Source organism: Pteronotus mesoamericanus, unplaced genomic scaffold, assembly GCF_021234165.1.
Source record: "Pteronotus mesoamericanus isolate MK-2021 breed Mesoamerican mustached bat unplaced genomic scaffold, CSHL_Meso_final scaffold_408, whole genome shotgun sequence".
NCBI classification, from domain to species: domain Eukaryota; kingdom Metazoa; phylum Chordata; class Mammalia; order Chiroptera; family Mormoopidae; genus Pteronotus; species Pteronotus mesoamericanus.
Window position 1 is genome coordinate 3,474,779 of NW_026555315.1, and position 16,441 is coordinate 3,491,219.

General features: G+C 55.7%; 1 protein-coding gene across 1 annotated transcript; it reads left to right on the forward strand.

The window, feature by feature from the left end:
• Positions 1-728: 728 nt before the first annotated feature.
• On the forward strand, positions 729-15,785 carry ST6GALNAC1 (ST6 N-acetylgalactosaminide alpha-2,6-sialyltransferase 1). The gene is made up of 9 exons (XM_054593306.1): positions 729-995; positions 11,307-11,952; positions 12,676-12,844; positions 13,006-13,177; positions 13,423-13,561; positions 13,786-13,889; positions 14,009-14,098; positions 14,175-14,274; positions 14,529-15,785. Exons 1-9 carry the CDS (start codon positions 868-870, stop codon positions 14,769-14,771), a joined length of 1,791 nt encoding a protein of 596 aa, XP_054449281.1. The 5' UTR covers positions 729-867; the 3' UTR covers positions 14,772-15,785.
• The last annotated feature ends 656 nt before the right edge of the window (positions 15,786-16,441 follow it).

A 16,441-nucleotide genomic window follows, 5' to 3' on the forward strand; every position in this document is an offset into this window, starting at 1 on the left:
TTTTCCCTGTTTGTTGGTGAGGCCAGAAGTTTAAGGAACTTGTCCGAGGTAAGAGGAAGAGGACAGCAGACCACCCGACTCCGTGGGAAGCTCACAAAGGTCAGTTCCTGGCACCGGCTTCTGATGAGCACATGGTATAATCAACCTTACTTATTTATAGCCACTTCTCTGGCAATGCTCTAACGCCCATAAATCAGTGGTTATCAATGAGGTCATGAAAGAGTCCACCGGAGACCTGAGAAAATACCCACATCTGGAAAAACACCTGTCCCTCAAGGGCCCAGTTTCATTGGTTTGGGGCGCAGCCTGGGTGTCAGGACGTTACCAAGGTTCTCAGGTGACTCTGCGGTGACCCAAGGTTGACAACTGCTCCTCTAAACACTCAGGATGGTCTCTCAGGGAAGTGATCATGAGGCAGCCTCGCCCCTAATGGGTCCCCCTGTCCTTCCCGTAAAACTCACGTTGAGCTTGGAGGCCACGCAAGGCTCTGCGGGCCTGTGCCCTTGTCCAGAGGTCCGGGGGATTTGGAACCTAATGACCGTGACGTTCCATCAAACGTGTGTCTGCTTCTCGTAAAGCTCTACCGTCGGAAATTGGCTTCAGTGACAAAGAAAAGGAATGGGAACTTGTTTGAACAGAAGGGGTTTTCCTTCAAGTTGTGCCAGCCCGTAAGCCTCCATAAAGCGGCCAAGGTGGCTCCTCCTCCCCCTGGCAAAGGTGGAACAGCTTGGCGTTTATCAGAGTGGTTACTATGAGGACAAAGGGCGTGTGCTCCCCAACCCAAGATAGCCCAGCGGTCAGTCTCGCTGCTGTCTGTGTCGAAGCCCCAGGACGCACAGCAGTCTCCCGGGGGCCTGATGCACCACCATGAGGTCGTGCCTGTGGAGGCCCAGCCGTCTGCGCCAAGCCGTCTGGCCCTTGGCTGTGGCCATGTCGGTTTTCTTGCTGATCACCCTGCCCTCCTTCATTAAGGAACCTAACACAAAGCCTACCAGGTAAGATCCCGACCCTTTCCCAGCTTGTCCTCACTTGTCAGAGGAAATTGGAACTCTGTGGAGAGGACTGGGGCACTCCGACCCACCGCTGCATCCACACGGGGTGTCGGGGACTGGGGACCACTGCCAAAAACAACCGAAGGGGAAGCCCGGGGAACGTGGAGGTGGAGGCAGCAGGAAACCAAGGCCCCGAGGCCATGGGGCTCGTGGTTGAGGAAGCGCAGGCAGAAGCCTGAAAGTACGGTGCGGGGTGTCTGGAAGGCAGGGATTCCGAACAGGATTACCTTCCCCTCCGGGACTGTGAGCCAGGAGGGCGGCTTTGGGGTTGATTCTTATGTGCCACTCTCTGTGTTCTGGGGCGAAAGAGTTGTCCTGTGTCCTCCATTCATTTCAAACCATACTCTCCCTAAGAAATCGGGGATGCAGCTCAAATTCTGGATTCCCCATTAATCCTGCAGGAGGACCTTCCAGACCAGTTTTCTGACAGAATAAGCCCATCTCCAGCAGCGAGGGATCCTGTGCCTTCTAGATGCAGTTTTTAAACGTTTTGTTTCGCACTTCTTAACACTGGAATGTAATATGTGCTCTTGTGAAGTTTAAAAAAAAACACAGAAAGGCAAAGCAAGATGGCGGGGGGGCCTCCCCATTACGTGCTCCGGTCTCCACTCGTTCCCCTGGGCTGACCGCTCTCAATGCCTGGGCACGCACATCGTTACTGTGCCATTGTAGCACTAGATGCCGGGCGCGGTCCCGAGTGCTTTCCGGGCACTAACTCACTAATTCGTACGACTGCGTGTGCCCTGAAAGCGCAGGGGGCTCACCCACACCCAGTTCACCCTGCTAGGAGGTGGCAGGGCCAGGACTCAAACCCAGCGTTCTGGTTCCATACCCTGTGCTCTTGACCTTATGCTGTGTAAGCCCTGACAACAGGTGGCTAAGTCGGTAGGTCGACAGGGAGGGAGGGAGGGAGGGACGGAGGTGGATGATAGACAGACAGATACACATTGTTCCACAGGTTGACTTTTTAAACCAACACTGTGTCGCGGGCATCCTCCCCCCGGGACACGGGGAGCTCCCCACTTCTTTTTTGTGGGGGTATACAGTGTTCTGTAGAATGGATACAATTTATCTAACCAGCTCCTATCACTTGACACTTGGGTGGCTGCTCACTTTCACGCATTGTTGTGTACCTACGTAAGCATTTCTGCAGGTAGATTTCTAGAAGTGGAATTGCCAAGACAATGGCTCTGTTCACATTAAATAGCAATGGATACCGTCCCATCACCCTGAAAAGGTTACATCAGCTGCTGTGAGAACTTCTCTGTTCTCTGTGGCAACGCTGGATATCATGATATTTACGTCTAATCCTCTGATACGTGAAAGGGTGTTCCTCTTTTTAATTTGCATTTCTCAGGCCTCTGGTGAATCTGAGGATCCTTTTAAGTCTATTACTCAATTGTATTTTTGGATGAAATGACCTGTTCATATCTTTTACTTGTTTAAAAAAGTATTTATTTTTATTTGTAGGGACTTTTTGGTATATTAGGAATATTAACCCTTTCCTGTTATAAACATAACAATACTTCAAATGTTTTCTCCAGCCTGATATTTGGGGGAGAGGGGAAGTTGTTCTTATTGTATCATTTATCTTATATCATACACAAGTGATTTTTATGTAGATAAAATTTGTCTATTTTTTCTTTTATGGCCACTAGACTTTGTGCAGCTCTTAGGAAACTCTGTCCCAGTCCACAATTATGTAAATTATCCTCTATATCTTCTACTAATATCTTTATTAGTAGGTTGGTTGTTTTTGGTTCCTTATGTTTCAAATCATTGATTTGATTCTCAGCTTCATATACTCTACTGTTTTTTCCCTATAAATTGTCCTTTATTTAAATTACTGAATCCTTTGTTTCTGACTGGATCTTTTTTATGCTGTTGAGGTCCTCACTAAGCTCCTTGAGCATCCTTATAACCAGCGTTTTGAACTCTGCATCTGATAGGTTGCTTATCTCCATTTTGTTTAGCTCTTTTTCTGGAGTTTTGCTCTGTTCTTTCCTTTGGGCCGTGTTTCTTTGTCTCCTTGTTCTGGCAGCCTCCCTGTCTTTGTTTCTATGTATTAGGCAGCGCTGTCAGGATGCCCTGTCTTGGTAGTGTGGCCTAATGTAGTAGGTTTTTGTGCTGCGCAGCGGCTAGACGCGGCGCACCGCCGTCGGGGAGTGCCACTGGGGTCGCCGCTCCTCCGGGCCGGGCAGCACCCCAACCGCCGCTTGGGGGCGGCGTGGAGCCAAGGGGAGCGTGGCGCTTCCTGAATCAGAGGGAAACTGGCAGGGGCCAGCTGAGGTGGTAGCAGGGCTCTGGATTCTGCAGAGCCCGCCTGGAGGTTGTCACGGATGAGGGGGATAAACACGAATTGTCGCAAACACTTCTCTGTTTGCTGGGAGAGGGGACATGGCACTTCCCCCTTAGTGGAGAAGCCCCGTGGCACCTCCCCCCGGTGGGGAAGGCAGTGGCACAGCCTTCTGGTGGGCAAGGCTCCGAGTCCCTTTGTCCAAAGGCTTTTATTGAAAAGGTTATCAGTGGGGCTAGGTTAACAGGAATGCACAGGTTAGCTCATGACATCCATGTTAATGTTCACAGAGAACGGGTGATGTTTTGAAGAAAACAAATGGCGGGAATACACTGATTTACGTGGGTCTGAGAGGAGACTAGTATAAACAAGAGAGAGACTAAACTTGAGAGCATGGTAAACATAAGAGCGCCTAAGGGTATAGGGTTAGAATCTGTGAATAATGTAAATGTCCTTCTCAGCCTGAGCTGGCTAGAGCTTTTGAGGGAAGAACAAAGTACAGTTTAAAGAATTTACTTTTAGCCCTGATTTTCCCCGGAACCACCAGATCTGACTTAGGGCTGATTCCTGTATTGTTTCCAGCCTAAGCCAGGCGCAGGGAGGCAGCTACCAAGAGACAAGGAGACTGCTTCCCGCTAGAGGACTCCGGCCATGTCCAAGCCGAGCCGAGGGGTGCGGGCCTCTTTGCCCTTTCTCCTTGTCCTCCCATTTCTGGTCCGCTTCCTGTACCGGCCGATGTCTGGCTTAGGTCGCCCCTCCCTCGAGGGGTCTTACCCACCATCAACAAACGACCATCACAGGGCCAAGCAGAGAGGCAGGAGCCACGCTCCTGCCAGGGGGACAGGCTAGGTCTCCTCAGGAGCCTCCTCTCCAAGGCCTCCTGATTATTTCCAGCCTTGGGGCCCTCCAGCCTGTCGGCGGGGCTACAGTCCCTGAAACCAGACAGGGCGTTTCCCAGCAGTAAGTGTCCTGTAGGGTCCAGTGGCACAGCCTCCCCTATCACCCAAGCTAGATACTGAGGTGCGCCCTATGTGGGCTGAGTACACCCTCCTCTTGCAGTTGAGCTTTGGCTGCTGTGGGCAGATCAATGGGAGAGATTTACCCAGGCCAGCAGTCAGCTGCAAGGACTGGCTGTGACCACTGACCACCAACCTCCACCCCTCTTGGAGGATCAGCGGTGCAGGGGCAGGGTGGTGGTGCCCTGACGTGGACTGTAGCTGTCCAGTGAGTGCGCAGGCCCTGGGGTTTCCTGTGTGATGCAGGCCAAGGTCAGCCCCCTCCTGTGTTCTGCCCAGGGCCGCCCTGCCTGAGCTATAAAGCAACCTGAGATGGCGGCTACTCATGCTGGGCTTGGAGATGCCCAGGTGAAGCCCAGCTTCACCAGGTGAATCTAACCTGGCTGCTGCTAGTGCCGGGCCTGGGGCTCACTGAGGCCCGCTGTTGACTGTTTGATAGGATTTAGGAAGCTGTGAAGCAGAGCCAAGATCGGCCATTTATATGGAAAAGCAGCTTGGGTGGGTTTATAAACTGGGTGGGGCAGAGTCTCTGAGGATCTCCAAGGCAGATCAAACGGTGTTAGCCAGGTTGGTGGAGTCTCAGATATGGCACTAGCCTCTGCCAACTCCAGCTCCATGGCTCTGCGGGGGGAGGGCTCCGAAAGGGACAGTGGCCTCCGCTCTCCCCAATGCCACACTTCAGCCTCTCCCTGTGCACCGCTGAAGCTCTTCATGCTGCCACCTCCGCGCTGGAGCTCTCTGGGCGTGAGTCTGAGTAGGTGAGTCTGTGTGTGGGTTTTCAAAGACGAGCTGCCTGGGCTCCAGAAGTTTCTTCCACCAACTCAATCCCTGCTGGTTTTTGCAGCCAGAAGTTGTGGGGACTTATCTCCCCGGCCCTGGAACCCTGGGCTGGGGACCTGGTGTGGGACTGGGACTCCTCGCTCCCAAGATATCCCTCCTGAAGTTTTATCTACCACATGTGGATGTGGGGCCAGCCCATTCTGCATCTTTGTCCCTACCAGTCTCGATGGATGTGGTTTCTTTATTCCATAATCCAGCTTGATTTTTGACGGTTCTGTGTGACAGTTCTTCTACATTTTAGTTGTAATCCTGATGTGGTTGTGCGAGGAGGCAAACCATGCCTGCCTACGCCGCCATCTTTCTGAGATCTCAGAAATCTTTTGATTGCAAGTGACAAAAACCTGACTTGCTCTAGTTTAAACCAGAAGGTGAGGGAGGGAGAGCAGCTCAGAGGGTTCTGGTATTTCTGGCGCGACCCTCTGGGGGTGGGAGAAGGCTGCGGGACACCCACTCACCTGGCCAGTGCACCTGGTCCCCTTCCCTGGCCGATGCCTTATGCCCCAGGGCCACAGGGAGATGCAAGTAGCAGGGTTTCTGTTTCCGGTCTAGAGATTTCTGAAGGTGGAAGGTGGTGGAATCGTCCGCGGTGCAGTGTGGCCGGGAAGAAGGCTCACGCCATCCTGCCCCGGCCCGGGGTCCTCGCAGCCCAGAGGACTGTGGAGGGCGGCTCGGCACATCCCCTGGTGCCATGGAGCGATCAGAGCCCCAGAACCACCCAGGAATGGGACATGCACTCCAGAAAAGCGTTTGGAAACACTGAAAGCTTTGGGGCAGAAGGACCCGTGGTCCTGCGGGAGACCTCCGTGAGGAGATCCTCAGGTCAAAGGAGAGCCGCCCCCCGCCCAGGGAAACCACATGTACTGACCCGGCAGAGCCCACCATGTCAGCATCAGACAGAAGCCCATGAACTGCAGCGCAAGCTGAGACGGCTGTCCCCACCCACCCCGACAGGTGGTCAATTAAGCGATCACACCTGCAGAGCAAGGCTTTCAAAAGGAAGCGGCGGTATTCTCACGGCCTGACCATAATTCTTGCGGCCCCTCCTTCCAGATTCCCCAACCTCTCGCCCACCCGAGCTAGGACCTTAGCTCTGGCCTGGCTGGCGGAGGAGGGCAGGGGAGTGGATAGGAAAAGAGCTTTGAACCAGACATGGACTGTATTAGACTGAATTTGGGGGTGAGGGAAGGAATATTCTTGTAATTTTGTTTACACTGAGGTTTTAAAATACATATATATTCAGATGAATTTATTCACAATAAATGTACGGAGTCCCGACTCTGAGCCAAGCCTATGCTGGGGCCCTAGGAGTGAGCAAAACAAAGTCTCCAGTTGTAACAAGCGTCCCTTCCGCGGGGCAAAGTCCGACAGCGGACCCTCAGCAGTTTAGTCTCTAGTTCTCAGCAAAGCATACGCAGGCTCAATGTCAGTCCGTGCTGCGGCCCCCACCCCGACGTCCCAAACTGGGAAACTGCAGAAAGCCATCCAAGGCGCTGACCCGCGGCCCGGCGGGCCGTGAATGCAGCCCAACACAAAACCGTAACTTTGCCTAAAACGTTATGAGATTTTTTTTCCGGTTTCGTTACCGTTTGTGTATTTAATGTGTGACCCAAGACAACTCTTCTTCCTGTGGGGCCCAGAGACGCCAAAAGGTCAGATGCCCCTGCCTGGCCTCACACCTACAATTTATTTGTAGGTAGCCAAGGAAAAACTGCCACACACACACACACACACACACACACACACACACACACAGAGCAATCACTCAGACACACAGGAAAGTGCCGTCTTTGCCGCGGAATTTTTAGGGGTGGGGACTGCTCAGAAGGTGGGACTCTGGGCAGGGGCACCGGTTGCCAGGGGCAACCCCAGGGGCCTGGGGGGCTTCTTCTGCCTTCTTGTACCGCTGCTGCTGCTAAACTCATGCAGGTCCCAGAGACGGGGGCTCCGGCCCAGGAGCAGCGGCCACCAGAGCCGCACAGGGAAAGGCTGTGCTGTGCAGCTTTGGGGCAAGGGCTGGGAGGTGGCTGCCAAGGTCACCGTGGGGAGCTGTCCTCTGAGAGGCTGCTGGGGGCCATCTTTTCAGTGTTTAGACGGAGTTTTCATCATCAAAAGTGGCTGTAAGGTTAATGACTGGCCCAGACAATAAGGGACAGGAACGGGGCCCCAGGCTGAGACTTCTCCATGTACTGTTTACAGAAGACATTCCAAATAGAGCGAGGATGCCCGCTGGGAGAGAGGTGGGGGGAGGGGGGCAGAGTCAGTGTCTACAGAAAGCTTCAGAGAAAAGAAGGAACCTGGGAGACAGTGGGGAAAGGCGCGTGGCCAGCACAGGATCAACCAGGAGGCGACCTAAATGAGTCCTCTGGGCTGAGCCCGGGAGGACCTGCCGCCCGGAAATGAAGGGCTCGCCCTGCAGAGCAGAGGGAGGGCATTTAGGAAGGTGGAGGGTGGCCACAAAGGGCCCTTAGGCAGGGAGGGGGCCTGGCACGAGGGCCACGGCGGAGCCGACAGCCTGTGAGAAGGGGATCGGCTGGGTTGGAAGCGGAAGCAGCCGTGAGTCACCAGCCTGCCTGAGCAGCAAGCCAGGGTGGGAGACAGACAGACGCCCCAGGCAGCTCATCCCAACGTGAAGGGAGGGACAAGGCCCGCAGGTGCCCCCGGAGGCAACTCCAGCCACGAAGCACAAGGTGAAGGGGACGTGGCCTGAGATGGTGACCGTGGAGGAGAAACACGTGGGAGATCAGGACAGGTCCCGAGGGAGAGGAAAAGTGACAGGAGTTTTGAGACAGAGACACCTGCAGGGGACACCACTTCCCACGGAGCTGCCCAGGCAGAGGCGAGAGGAAAATCAGAAATAAGATGGAGCTGTAAACCATCAGCCCGCTAGTTGTTTCCCATGGTCCGTGAAAGTCATTATCAAAGTGCTGTTGCCGCTTTTGTGACACTTTCTTTTTTTTAATTTAGAGAGAGGGGGGAAGGAGAAAGAGAGGGGGAGAAACATCACTGTGAGAGAGAAATATAGATTGGTTGCTCTCATATGTGCTCCGACCAGGGACCGAACCCACAACCCAGGCCTGTGCCCTGACAGGGAAGAATCAAACCAGCGACCTTTTGCTGTACGGGATGATGCCCAGCCAACGCAGCCACGCCGGCCAGGGCCATGTATCACACTTTCATGACCATTTCAGAGTTGCAGAAGATTTCCAGGTGGTAACCTAGGCTCGAGGGGCTTTCTGCATGTTGTCTCACATCTTCGCAATTGCTGCCCGAGATTAGGGTGTTTAGTCTTTTACAAAAATGAAGAGGCGGCGGCTCAGAAAGGCTAACCCGACTGCGTGTGAGAGTAGCAGTAACGCCAAGTAACCACTGGGGGGCCGGGGGGGCCGGGCAGGAAGGCCGCAGAGAAGGTGGCATTGGCACCGCGCCCGAGGACGGTGACGTTTGGGCAAGCGGGGACACGGCAGGCAAAGGGAGCGTGGACGCAGCGGTGCCGAAATGGCAAGAGGCAGGACGCGGTTGGAAACGGGAGGCTGACCGACGGCCGACTTAACGGACACGGTGAGACGCCCCCAGTGGGCCGGGCTCTCCTCCCAGCCAAGGCTGCTGATCGCATCTCAAGCCCCTCAGGTGGGCTCTGTTTCATCGCCGACCCCCTCTTGCAGATCAAAGAGGTTAGGCGACTTGTCCACGGTCACCCGGCCACTTCAGTTCAAACCCGCGTGGGCGCAAGCTCCAGAGTCCGTGACCCCAGGCTGGCCTCCCAGCGCTGTCGGTCACGACCATGCTGTCACGGTGCCGTGGACCCCAAGTCGGTTTTTTCCAGCCGTCTTATCTGTCTCCATGTCTCCAGTAACTGGGCGGGGTCCTGGCCCACACAGCGCAGGCGCGACACGGGCAGGCGTGCTCTTGGACCCACCACCCTGGGGGAGGACTGTGGTCCCGCCAACGGTGGCTCCACAGTTTCAGGCGTAAATGAACTTTGCACCTTCTGCCATGACTTTGCTTCCAGAGGCCCCTGGTGGTGTGTGGTTTGGAATTTCTCCAGGAGGGTGACAGAGAATCACTGTTATTTGTTTCACTTACAGACCAGAGCTCTACCGAGCCCTGCTGAAGGATACCTTTATTTTTCAAAGTGTAACATTTTATATTTTTACTTCCCAGATAGATGGTGAAATGAAATAGCTTTTGGCTTGGATGTGATCCGTGACTGATTTGCTTGTCCCTTTGAACTAGGGGCTCATAATAGAAAAAAGATCCTGCACACCCCACCCTCTGCCCTGGCCTGGCCCGGCCCAGCGTGCGTAAGTTCTGGCCAAAGCAAATGCAGGGCGCTCAACATGTAGACAGGAGCAGTTAGGATATTCAGTAAACACCACACCTGAGAATAGGTGAGAATCTGTAAATGCCCACGTTCCTAGCAATCACTGGTCTGTTTAATTACAGAAAGTTGAAATGAAATGTAATGATACAATTGTCACCACCCAGGTCATTGCTAAGACTTCCTGTAAAATGTAAAGGAGTCTTCGAGAACTTGCAGCATTTGCAGGCTGAACCCTCCCGCCAGGGGCCGCTGTCCTCTTGCCCCAACATGGTCCTGCAGAGGGGTGTCTTGTGCTGTATCACTCCAAGGCCCACGTCACCGCCAGGCAGGTGGCCAGCTGTCCGTGCTGCGCGTGGGACATGTGGAATGTAAAAGAGCACCCACCTTGTCTCCCCACCCACAGCCGCATCAGGGGCTCGCAGCCAGAAAGGACACCTCCCACCGACCTCCTGAGGTCTGGGGCTGGAAAGCGGAGATGGCGGCACCTCTGCCGAGAGCCCCCGCCTGGTAACAAGGGCTGTTCGCTAAGTGGGGTCAACACCTAGGCTTCTGTGCCGTCCTCGGAGCTGCTGCTCAATTATCAGCTTAAGAGGTCGTTCAGGGAGACTCAGCCCCAAGCTCACGGGCTCAGCTCTTCAAAGGCAGCACAAGCCGATCACGAATGTTCCGCGCTAACTCGGGCTGTCCGTCACACATTGGGCGGCGTTCTTTCAGAATAAATACTTCGAGGGTGCCTTGTGGCTCTTGACAAATAACCCCCAGCGTCTCCTGAGACTGCCCTCCTGCCAGGCACGGGGTGGGCCCCAGGATGTCACGCACCCTGTCACCCAGAGCCCTGGCCAGGGACGGAGAGAGGACCCAAGCGGGTGAGAGCCTCTCCCTGCAGAATTACATATTGGGGGCATGGAGAGCCAGCAGCCCCCAGAACGAGTGTTACGGGCTGGCTGAGAGCGGAGGGGAAGAGAGAAGGAGGCAGAGGCCGGAGCAGAGAGCAAGGCCCGGAGACCCGGCCCCGGGCCTTTCCAGAGGCTCGACCACTTCTTGCTCTTGGGCTCCTCAGGACACTACCTAGCCTTATAATAAATTTCCCTTTTTTTTTTTTTTTTAACTTAGCCAAAAATGAAAAACAGAAGAAGAACAAAGGCTTATAGGCTGTTCCCTTTTCCTGGTCACTCCACGTCCCAGGGCCCGGACTGAGGGGGCTCAGCGGGTTGGGCATCCCCCTGCAAAGCCGAACGTCGCTGGTTTCCCGCTCAGGGCACATAAAATCTTAAAATAAGCCCTGGCTGGTGTGGCTCAGTGTATTGACTGCTGGTCTGCGAGCCAAAGGGTTACCAGTTCAATTCCCACTCAGGGCACACGCCTGGGTTGCAGGTCAGGTCCCCAGTTGGGCGTACACAAGAGGCAACCACACATGGATATTTCTCTCCCTCTCTTTCTCCCTCCCTTCCCCTCTAAGAGTAAATAAACAAAATCTTTTAAAAAATAAAAATAAAAATGTCAACTGAGCCAGGCAGCTATGAGGTGTCAAGACCAGGGCCACACCAACTCATTCTAGAATTCTCAATCTGGGACCCCGCGTCCGCTGGGAGCTGCGGAGAAGCCAGCACGGAGACCGGTGCCTGGAGCAGCCGCAGCGCCTCAGCTCTGCTCCCAGCACCCCACGCAGCCCCGTGGACACTTATCTGAAGTCCACCCAAAGCGTGGGAACAAATACTAGTTGTATTTCTACCCTGTGTCTATAACCTTCATCCTTCATCAAAAGTTATCTCTGTCCCCAGGGCTCAGAATAGAGAGAACATTAGAGAAAGGTGTTCCAAGTTGCTCCAAGAGGCCCCGCCCCCCACACCCACCGTGGACAGGAGGACGCCTGCCCATGGAGGGTCTGCACCAGAGAACAGCACCCTGGCGGCACGTCCCCGGGTCACAGGCCACCCCGAGGCCAGAGAGCCCCACACAGCAAGGACGGCACTACTCAGGACTCAGGAGAGAGCGGACACCACGGCGGACACGCCATCCCAGAGAAGCCAGGCCAGGGGGAGGACCCCCAAGGGGACAGAGGCACTGTCGTCGAAGAGGCAGGACGTGAGGACAACCAAAGGAGAGAGGGGCAAGAACGAAAAGCCCACGGCAGCAGGGACAGCGCCAGCGAAGCCTCGGGCACCCACAGCAAGGACAACCGTGCTGGGACGTCAGGCGGAGGCGCTCACCGCCGGGGGACCAGGACTGTCCCCGAGGAAAACCACAGAAGGAGTGACCACGGCAGCAGCCCCGCCCAAGCAGCGAGCCCCAGCTCCCCCGAGCTCAGTCCCTTCCCGGGGCCCCACCGCTCAGACAGGTCCCTGGCTGCGGGCCGCCAACTTCAAGTCTGAGCCCAAGTGGGATTTGGAGGAAAACTATAGCCTCGACGCGGGGAGCCTGCAGACGGTGAGGTTTGCCGACGCCCGCTCGAAGCCACGCTGCTCTGAAGCGCCTCCTGGCATTCAGCCCACCCCGCCCTCTCCCTCATCTCCCAGGCTCCCCCCACCCTTCCTTCCCCTAATGGCCTAAGTGAGGGAGGAGAAGGCAGGCCCCCGAGTCCCTGCCGGGCCACTTGGAAAGGTGTGAGTGAGGAGCCCCCGGGAGGCCTGGAGGGCCATCCCTCGGGGTGGCAGAGTGCAGCCTGTTCTGGGGTTGGGCACCTGTGGGAGGGAAGGGGGCAAGGGGGCAGGGAACAGCAGACAAGAATACCCGACCCAGGGCCCAGCGCTAGTACCACCTGGGAACACCTTGTCCTCTGCATAGGAAACTCCACCCCCTCCCCTCTCTCCCACCCCTGAGAAAAACACCCATAGGGGACGACGTTGAAAATATATCTGATCACATATAGTTGCAACCACGCGCACGGCAGAACACAGGAACGCACGCCATGTCCTTGGCTGTTGCGTCTCTCTCGCACGGACAAGGCTGCCCTTACCTTGAGGGCCAAGAGCAGCCTCCGGACCACGGCAGTCCTGCCAAAGGGGGTGGACAACCTCCGTCCTCACTCCGAGGCCAGCTGTCGGCCCCTGCCACCCAGCCCAGCCGCCGGCCAGGCACCCCCCCCCCGCCCCCCGCCACGGCCACGGCCCTCCCGGCCGCGCCCTGCCTGACCTGCGCTTCTACATGTAGACCTGCCCGGACTCTGTGAAGGTGAGAGCTTCCAAGTCGCGCTGGCTCCAGAACCTCTTCCTGCCCAACCTCACCCTCTTCCTGGACTCCAGACGCTTCAACCGCAGCGAGTGGGACCGCCTGGAGCACTTCGTGCCCCCCTTCGGCTTCATGGAGCTCAATTACTCCTGTGAGTCCCGGCCCCGGGAGCCTGGCTGTACGCTCGGCTGTGGCTCTGGGCCTTGGGTCTGCCTCTTCCCCGGGGCGGGGGAGAGCCACGCGCCCTGGGAAAGATGACGGACCAGACCCCTGGCCCTCCCCCACTCTGAACGGAGGTCCCCCTTGTTCCAGTGGTGCAGAAGGTGGTGACGCGCTTCCCCCCAGTGGCCCAGCAGCAGCTGCTCCTGGCCCGCCTCCCTGCTGGGAGCACCCAGTGTATCACCTGTGCCGTGGTGGGCAACGGGGGCATCCTGAACAACTCCCACGTGGGCCACGAGATAGACAGCCATGACTACGTGTTCCGGTGAGCCACCCCCACCGGCGACACGCCCCGCCCCCCGCCACACCTTTCCTGCAGAGACAGGCTCTTCCGCAAGCTGATAGGTGTTCCATGCCTGCATCTGGAAGGCACAATTCCCGGGCCACCCAGGACTCTCCGCTTATGACCGCTGCCTCCCCGTTTCCCCTTCCTCTTGCTGCCCGCCTCCACACAGCTCCCTCCTGCCTCCTGCCTCCTGTGTCCTGTCTGATCCGTGTCTTTCTGCACAGATTGAGCGGCGCTGTCATTAAGGGCTACGAACAGGACGTGGGTACCCGGACATCTTTCTACGGCTTCACGGCCTTCTCCCTGACTCAGTCACTTTATGCGCTGGGCCGTCGGGGTTTCCCGCACGTGCCGCTGGGGAAGGTGAGCAAAGAGGAATGGGCCTGGCCGCACAGGCTCGGGAGAAGGGGCCGGTGCAGGCTCCTATAGGGCAGGGACGAGGTGGCCGGTGGGGGGGTGGGGGGGTGGGGAGCGCGGCAGCAGGCAATGCCAGACCAGGCCTGGGCAGACCTAGGTCAGAGCCGGGCCTCCCAGCCCGCGGTCCCGCAGGCGGTGCTCCTGGGCCACTTGCTGACCTTGGTCGCCAGGACATCCACTACCTGCACTTCCTGGAAGGCACCCGGGACTACGACTGGCTGGAAACTCTGCTCCTGAACCAGACCTTCGTGAAAAAGAGCCTTTTCTGGTACAGGTACCAACAGGCCCTCCCCTCCCCCCAGGCTGGGCTGTGCAGCCAGCAGCTAGAAGGGTGGGACAGGCCCCCACCAGATGAGGCGGGGAACTGAGCCTGAAAGAGCCGCCCGCCCGCAGGAGCAGGCCCCAGGAAGCTTTCCGGGACACAATGCGATTGGATCAGTACCTGCTGCTGCACCCAGACGCGATCCGCTACATGAAGAACAGGTGAGAGCAGAGGAAGGGGTGGGCCGGGCCCTCTCGTCCTGGCAGCCTCTGACAGTGTGGGGGGTGCATTTTACAGGTTTTTGAGGTCTAAGACCCTGGACACTGTTCACTGGAGACTATACCGCCCCACCACGGGGGCCCTCCTGCTGCTCACCGCCCTTCAGCTCTGTGACAAGGTGAGGCCTGCTCCCAAAGCAGGAGGGCCTGGGGAACCGCTCTGAGGTGTTCCCCGCCTCCCTCCCAGCCCAGCCGGCTCAGTGCGGGGTGGCGGCTGGGCTGGAGTGGGCGCGGGTGCACCCAGGGGCATGCACCCAGACCTCGAGGGGCGGAACCCGGGTGAAGGACCCGCCCCACCACACACAGCGAGCCCCTGAGAGGGGGCCTGGGAGGGAGCAAGGCAGGCCCTATTCCTCCCCCTCCCCTTACACAGGTGAGTGCCTACGGCTTCATCACCGAGGGCCACGAGCGCTTTTCGGATCACTACTATGACACATCGTGGAAAAAGACAGTCTTTTACATCAACCATGACTTCAACTTAGAGAGAATGCTCTGGAAGCGGCTACACGATGAAGGCATCATCAGACTGTACCAGCGCCCCATCACTTCCAACCAAAAATCGGACTGGGGCCCTTCCAAGGCCCCAACCAGGCTCCCCGCCTCTCCAGGCCTCTGAGGATGTTGGTACAGAGGGTCGCCCTTGAGTGGCTTGGAGACCTCGGGACGTTGCCGACGTTTCTGTTGCCAGGATGGGGAAGAAGGGCTCCCTTCTTGAGACCAAGGGGTTTTTAACGAAATGGGGTGATGAGCGGTCAGCACAAATCTCTGCTGGAATCACCCGTCACTATCCGAAAGCCACTTGACACAGAGGAAAGAGGCTGAATTTAGGGAACCATAGGTTTGGGTTTGAATTCAGGTCTTACACTCAGCAGCTGTGAAACCTTGAAGGTGGTTGTGCATTTCACTCTGTGTTGTCCAGAGCAGCAGTTTTCAACCGGTGCACCGCAAGGATTTTTAAAACGTGGAACACCTGACTGTTTAGTCAGGGGCACTGACCCCTTCTTCTTTAGACTGTCAAATTTAAAAAATGACAAGAGTGGCCCTGACTGGCACGGCTCAGCTGGTTGAACGTAGTTCTGCAAAGCGAAAGGTTGCTGGTTCAATGCCCACTCAGGGCACGTGCCTAGGTTTGTGGGCCAGGTCCCCGGCTGGGGTATGTGAGAGAGGCAGTCTATCACTATTTCTCTCCCTCCCTTCCCTTCTCCCTAAAAAATAAATAAATAGGACCTAGAAATGAATTTTTAAAAAAATTTAATGACATGAGCCAATAGCCATCTGGTGTGAAAGAATCAAAATTATACCTATTTTTCTTTTGTCAGATTGGCAAAAAATGTAATATATCTTTTGGTGTCCCACAGAATGTTAATTAGTTTACGTGCACCGTGAGATGAGAAAGGTTGAAAATTGCTGGCCTCGAGGACCCTTCCAGGAGTTACCTGATTCTAAAACAGTCTGCACCACTCCTTGTCTTTGGGCTGTTTGACAACTCCCTGGGTGGCAGAAAACTGAGGGTAATAAAAGTCCTCGCCCACGGAGATGTACACAAATGCTGCACAGGGAAGGCACAGGGGATGATCCCCCCGTGGACAGCGACCCGTTCCTCATTGCTGAGCAAGCTCCTGTTGACGTCCCTGACTGTCTCTAGTCTGTGTGTCTGTCCTCTGTGTCCTCCTGGGGACCAGTTTTGACATCTCACTCGTTCCTTCGTGCATCAATGAGTTAAATAAAATCTATGACCTGTATTCATTTTGTATGTGTATGAGTCACAATTTTACCCTTTAAAAAACATCCCTTTACATTTTCTTAGGCTACTGTGTTCTAGTCTGTAACATGATTTTTAGGGTATCCATTTCACACGGATTAAAAAAAAAATCCTGTGTCTCAAACATCGGATGCAACAAGGAGCTAGTTTTCCTTCCTCTTTTATTCTTCTAGTCTCCCATCAATCAAACCCCACGATAAGGATCGGGGCTAAACCAGAGATATTTCAGTGTGTCTTACTGCTTTGAGCTCTGTCTCCAGGGTTTGGTTTCTGACGCCCAGAACTCTAAAGATGCTAAACAGAATATGGGCCCTTAGTGAGGGAGTGAAAGGCAAACAAAAGCAGCGGCGGCAGCAGCAGCAGCAGCAGCAAGCTTCCTTTCAGACAACGGTCAGGGTCCAAAAGCTAATCAATACTGAGAGGATCAGGATTTGTGTCGTTCAATGAGGGTGCAGTACCAGCCTAAGGCGGCAGGTGGCGGCATTGGCATCTTGGTACCCCATTCTCCTGGGTGCCCAGCTTCT

Bases quoted from the DNA above. Each gene is read 5' to 3' on its own strand.
- ST6GALNAC1 (XM_054593306.1), top strand. From the start codon at position 868: ATGAGGTCGTGCCTGTGGAGGCCCAGCCGTCTGCGCCAAGCCGTCTGG. The intron at 11,953-12,675 runs GTGAGGTTTGCC...TTCTACATGTAG, and splicing joins ACGCGGGGAGCCTGCAGACG to ACCTGCCCGGACTCTGTGAA. The intron at 13,890-14,008 runs GTACCAACAGGC...GCCCGCCCGCAG, and splicing joins AAGAGCCTTTTCTGGTACAG to GAGCAGGCCCCAGGAAGCTT.